The following is a 6000-nucleotide window of genomic DNA, read 5'->3' as shown; positions in this document are numbered from 1 at the left end:
TAACCATAACAAAGATAGAAGCAAGAAAGAATAAAGTAAAGTAAGAATAAATAAACAAAATGAATTATAATTGCACAGTAAGTACTTAAGTATTTAATACCTTGCTGAGGTATTATAGTTTTAATCAAAAGTGGCCAAGTTCTCCAGTTCCATATCAACACGCTAAATCAAACAACAATATACATTGAATTTAACTAATTGTGAAATTGCCACCTGGCATTTAGATGCCAATTATGTAATTTGGACCACAAAGGGGTCCCAATGCCCTTATTGTTTTGGGGTATTTAGATCGATTTAGATTTAGATTTCGATGTATCGAAACATTCAAAGTTGAAATCAAAAAGAAAACTTTAAAACATAACCTTTAAAACATAAACTTTATAACATAAAGTGAATTAAAATTTGAATCATGATTCAAATAATTAACTTTGGTGTAAGTATTATTTTATTAAATAATTTAACTGGTTATTTCTTTTTTCCCAGACTGTCAATATTAATGACAAGGATGAGTCGACGCCAAAAACTCCAAACACTGGAGTCAAAAACACCAAGGAGGAGCCAGTGACCCAGGAGGAGCCAGTGGCCCAGGTGGACCCAGTGGAGTCAGTGGCCCAGCCTTTGACCTGGGAGTCATTGGTTGCGGAGGCTTTGGCTGGGGAGGAGGAGGACGCGGTGCCCCCGCCCCCGCGCCCGCCAGTGTCGCTGGAGCCCGCTCGTATCGCTGGAGCCCGCTCGGGAGTTGAATTTAAATTTATGCGGTGCCGCCGTGCCCACCTGGCACATTGATGGGCAAGGGGGCATTTGGACGACCACGGACCGGCAGTGTCTTTGGCTGGGGAGAAGGAGGAGGCAGTGTCGCCGGTGTCGATGCCCCCGCCGGTGTCGCTGGCGCCCGCTCGGGAGTTCAGCTTAAAACTCTGCGGTGCCGCCGTGCCCACCTATGTGGTGCCCCTATATAGTAAAGCGAAACCAAACTTTTCCATGCATATTAAATTTAAAAAATGCTCCGGCGTGGTGGGTATCCGGTACGTTCCCGGCCCCAAAATTAGGGAATTGTGGGCACTGTGGGAAGGGCTGCTTAATCCACCTGCTAATCCTCCTTCCCAGCTCCACTCCAGCTATCGAATTTTGGAATGCATTTAAAGCACCAAAAATGTTCTGGGGTGAAGGGGGTGCGTTATAAGCCAGCAGAGGTAATGAAGGAGGTATGCGGCCGAAAGATACAAGAGTAAGAGATAACTTTTCGCCGAGTCGACGTTTTTCATCTCCCGAATTTATGGATTTTTCGTAATAATGTGTTTTTAGATTTTGTTTTTATTTGTTCTTTTATTCACTTTTATGTTTCTGTAAAATTAATATTAAGTAACTTATTCTAACTTAAATTTTTAACTTAGATTATGCTTAGCCGAAGTCAGTTATCCGCAGGTGATCCAGCAAGCCGACTCACTGCGCTGAGCGGAGGACACCTGGCGAAGGGGTGTAAAAATAGGTTTTTGTTTATTGAATTTTTTATCCTATTTGTAAGGAACTTTTTATAAGTCGTGTTTGGTCTGTTGAGCGCGCCGGACGTGCGCCGCCCGCGCTGCCGGGTGCCGTGCCGGGCCGGGGCGAGCCCCGGGGCAAGGCGGTCTCGCGCCAGCGGCTAAGGAACCAATAAATGTTTAACTATTTATTAAAACTACAGAAAAAAAAAAAAAAAGCCGAAAGATACAAGAGGAAGAGATGACTTTTCGCCGAGTCGGCGTTTTTCATCTCCCGAATTTATGGATTTTTCGTAATTTCAGTTTGGGGGTAACAGTTGAAAAACGTTAATAAATTGGACAGTGTTGTGAAAATTTGGTTGGTTTTTGTACATTTTGATGAAAAAAGTGATGAAAAAAGATGAGTTATTTTCATCAATTTCAGAGTTGATCAATTTTTGATCAATTTAAATTTTGAAATTGAAATACCTATTCAATTCAATTTTATTTGAAAAAAAAAACTCTTGGTTAAATTTATTTTTTAAATTTATTTCTAGTTAAAAATACTATTTTCCACACCACCTTTGAGGTAGAGTAAATGGCGCTTTTTTTTTAAGCGGTATCCCCGAGAGGCCTAATCGTAATGGCCTCGTAGTAATCGTAGTAATCAAATATTAAAAATTATTTAAAATAGCTCAAAAATAGCACATTTTTTTGTGAAATAGCCAACATAACAGGCTCCTGCAAAATTAAGTGGTTTCTAGTTTGAGGTCATGCAAAATAGCCAAATCTGGCTAGAAAATAGCCAAGTTGGCATGGAACTTCTATGGGAAAAGAATTCAAATTTATGTTAATTTATTTATGTTCAGAACATATTGTTCAAATTTAAAATAAAACAATGTCTTTAATTGTCTTTAATATGAACGATATATTATTAACGATATTTACATAATAAATTACATAACATAACAACATAACAAAACAACAACATATTACATAACAAATTTACATACAAATTATAAACATAAATTCAATTTCAATTTCATAATTTTTCATAATTTCATAGTGTGGCACTTGCGTTAACCGATGGAATCAGATGGATACATAAATCCAACATGTGTTCCAAAAATAAGCATTAAATAATGCCTGTGGCGGGGGACAAACAACATTATGACCATCGTGTCTAATGTACCATTATCGCCCTTATCATTAATTTGAAAAATAAGGTGCCATTGCCACCTGGCATTTAGGTGCCAATAATGCATTATGGACGACAAGGCCCAATGCCCCTATTGTTTTTGTAGTGGTATCCCCGAGAGGCCTAATCCACTGTACAAAAACTAAATTAAACTAAGTTAAACTAATACTAAACTGTACTATATTATAATACACTAAGACTAATTGAGCTTCATCCTCTTTGATGGGCCTGCCTCCTCGTCATCCTTCCCTGTCTTCTCGTCTGGGATTAGTAAATCGGTGAGCGCCAAATCCATGTGCCTGGAAAAAAAAAATGATATATATTTTTTATGATATAAATACTTACATTTCCTTAAGTTCTTTCTGAATTCTCTGCACAAAGACCGTTGCCAATGTGGCCATGAAGGCAGTTGCATCCTTTGGATCGGCGAGGGCTTCTGGGAATTTTGCGAAGCCCTCCTCTGCCGCAAGATGGACATCATGGGCCAGCTTGGCGCCGAATTCTTCCATGTAATTGGAATTTACCAATGTCAGACTGAATGTCCTATTTGGGAATCGATTGAACAGATTACCAAATAGGCACCCGAGGGAAACAAGTTAAAATTAATGAAAATAATGAATAAAATGTTTTTTTATTAATTTTTGGAAACTTACCTTTATATAACAGTCTTTATAACGGTCTTGTAATGGGGAGGGTACTCTCTTCTCCACCAACCGTTCAGAACCGGACAATTTTTTCTCATAATTATCCTTTGTGAAGATGGGGATGGGAGTGGTGTATATAGAGGTCACTATTACATCCATAATTCCCGATCTTGTCATTGTAGCTCGGAAGTGCTGAAAATCATACAGAACCGGTATTCCGTGGTTCTGCATGAATTTAATGGCTTCCATATTGGCGGCGCATTTATCAGCTACCGACAATGCCAATGTTATGATAGGCACAAACCGAAGTGTATATACGGAATTGAAGAAGGAGGTCCCACAGCTTATTTTAATAAAATGCGTCTGCCATTCTGTGCAGCTTGCCGTAAGCCAAGTTTGCAAAAAGCATATGCCAGAGAATTTGGAATTTTTAATTTACGAAACCTATAATTGGTTTTGTAAAAGTTCATCTCGGCAAATGGAGTATAGCAAAGTTTATAAATGTATTAATGTTGATAAGGTATTTGCGAAAGTCCCATATCCATGTTATACGTTTTTGAATTTATGTTTAACATAACAAATGTATTAAATGTGAGTATTTTGTTTTTAATGTGCCCGTCAATATTAGCATTAACATAATTTTTTTACTTGTTTTTATGATTTTTTGATAATTTTGTGCTTGTTATGTCGATGTGTATTTTCATTAAACATTTTAAATTAATTTTACAATAATGTTATTTTTTATATACTACATAAGGCTCCATTGAAAATTCCAAAAGTAAGCGACACCAGGTGGCTTTCGATCGAGGTTGCAGTCTTGCGAATATTAGACCAATGGGAAGAGCTCAAATTGCATTTTAAATTGGCAGCAACTAAAGATAAATGCTATAAATCAAAAATTCTAGGCGAATTATACAGTGATAAATTAAATCACTTATACTTAACCTTTTTAAAACCAATTCTGTCAGACATGCAGAAAATAAATATGTAAGTGCTTTCAAAGCAATAATACAAATGTCACAGCATTGTTGAATGATTTAATGTTTGCCATTAATTCATTAAACAACTTTATCATACCCCCTAACAAGGACATCGATGTATTTCAAGTTGATTGCTTGGAAGATCATGCAGATTCGACAATGCTTCTGGGATATGAATTTGAAAGAGAAATCTATTCCCTGCAGATCGATGACGAAGTTAAAAAAGAAATTCGTGCGCAATGCTCCACTTTTGTAATTGAACTTATTAAGCAGCTAAAGCAAAGGTAGCAAATTTGGCAAATTCTTCTATCGATCGTAAAATAATGTTTATTTGAATTCCAGGCTCCCAGAAAACTTCAAAATTTTAAAAAACATTGACCTTTTTTCCGTCGAAAAAATTTTGTCAACCAACAAGAAGGGAATCACGGAAATCTTGGAGCACTTAAACATCGACGAAATAGCAGACATTGAGCGGCAGTACAGGGATATAAATCTGGTTAAGTGGGAAAACGTCAATGATACCACAAAGTTTTGGATTGAAGTTTCCACCTACAAGGACTCTGGTGGCAACCGCAGATTCCTTGAACTCTCATCTGTCGCTATGCAAATGCTATCGTTGCCATGGTCCAACGCTGAGATTGAGCGCGTGTTCAGCCAGCTTAGCCTGGTAAAATCCAAGCTAAGAAACTCTATGAGCGTAAGCACGACTAACAGCATTCTTAGCATAGGGTAATATTTTATTGTAAGTAAAAAGATGAATCCCATTTTTATATCTTTTATTTTAATATACAGATATGGTTTACGAAGACTGGGAAAATGCTGCTACGACTACGAAGTTCCATCAAATTATCTTCGCATGATCGGAACAAACTTATCATATGATAGCGAAACTAATGAAAGTCGCAATGAATTGGACGACTTGCTAAATATTCTATAAATTACACAATTAAAGAAGATTAAAAACAAAAAAAATTTGTTGCGCTTTTTTTTCGCTTTTTTCTTAATATTTTTAGCTTTTTTTTTATTTCTCTCTAGTTAAAAACAGCTTTTTTTTTTGATCAAAAGTTGGCAGCACTGGGCCTAATCCACTGTACAAAAATGAAATTCTACTTAACTAAACTAAAACTAATACTAAATTATATTATAATACTACGACTAATTCAGCTTCATCCTCTTAGATGGTCCTGGCTCCTCGTCATCCTTCCTTGTCTTCTCGTCTGGGATTAGTAAATCGGTGAGCTCCAAATCTATGTGCCTATGTGGAAAAAAAAATTATATATATTTTTTATGATATATGATAATATGAATACTTACCTTTCCTTAAGTTCTTTGTGAATTCTCTGGACATAGATCGTTGCCAATGTAGCCATGAAGGCGGTTGCATTCTTTGGATCGGCGAGGGCTTCTGGGAATTTTGCGAAGCCCTCCTCTGCCGCAAGATGGACATCATGGGCCAGCTTGGCGCCGAATTCTTCCATGTAATTGGAATTTACCAATGTTAGAGTGAATGTCCTATTTGGGAATCGATTGAACAGATTACCAAATAGGCACCCGAGAGAAACAAGCTAAGATTAATGAAAATAAGAATAAAATGTTTGTTTTATTAATTTTTGGAAACTTACCTCTTCTTTGTAACGGTCTTGCAGTTAGGAGGGTACTCTCCTCTCCCCCGACCGTTCAATACCGGACAACTTTCTCTCGTAATTGTCCTTTCTGAA

At 37.2% G+C, this 6000-nt stretch overlaps 1 protein-coding gene across 1 annotated transcript; it reads left to right on the top strand.

The window, feature by feature from the left end:
* Positions 1-4316: 4316 nt before the first annotated feature.
* Positions 4317-5219, top strand: LOC138926238 (uncharacterized). Its single transcript, XM_070279574.1, has 3 exons — positions 4317-4566; positions 4625-5011; positions 5075-5219. Exons 1-3 carry the CDS (start codon positions 4343-4345, stop codon positions 5217-5219), a joined length of 756 nt encoding a protein of 251 aa, XP_070135675.1. The 5' UTR covers positions 4317-4342.
* The last annotated feature ends 781 nt before the right edge of the window (positions 5220-6000 follow it).

Source organism: Drosophila bipectinata, chromosome 3L (genome assembly GCF_030179905.1).
Source record: "Drosophila bipectinata strain 14024-0381.07 chromosome 3L, DbipHiC1v2, whole genome shotgun sequence".
Classification (NCBI taxonomy): Eukaryota; Metazoa; Arthropoda; class Insecta; order Diptera; family Drosophilidae; genus Drosophila; species Drosophila bipectinata.
This window is presented reverse-complemented; position numbering and strand designations above follow the sequence as displayed.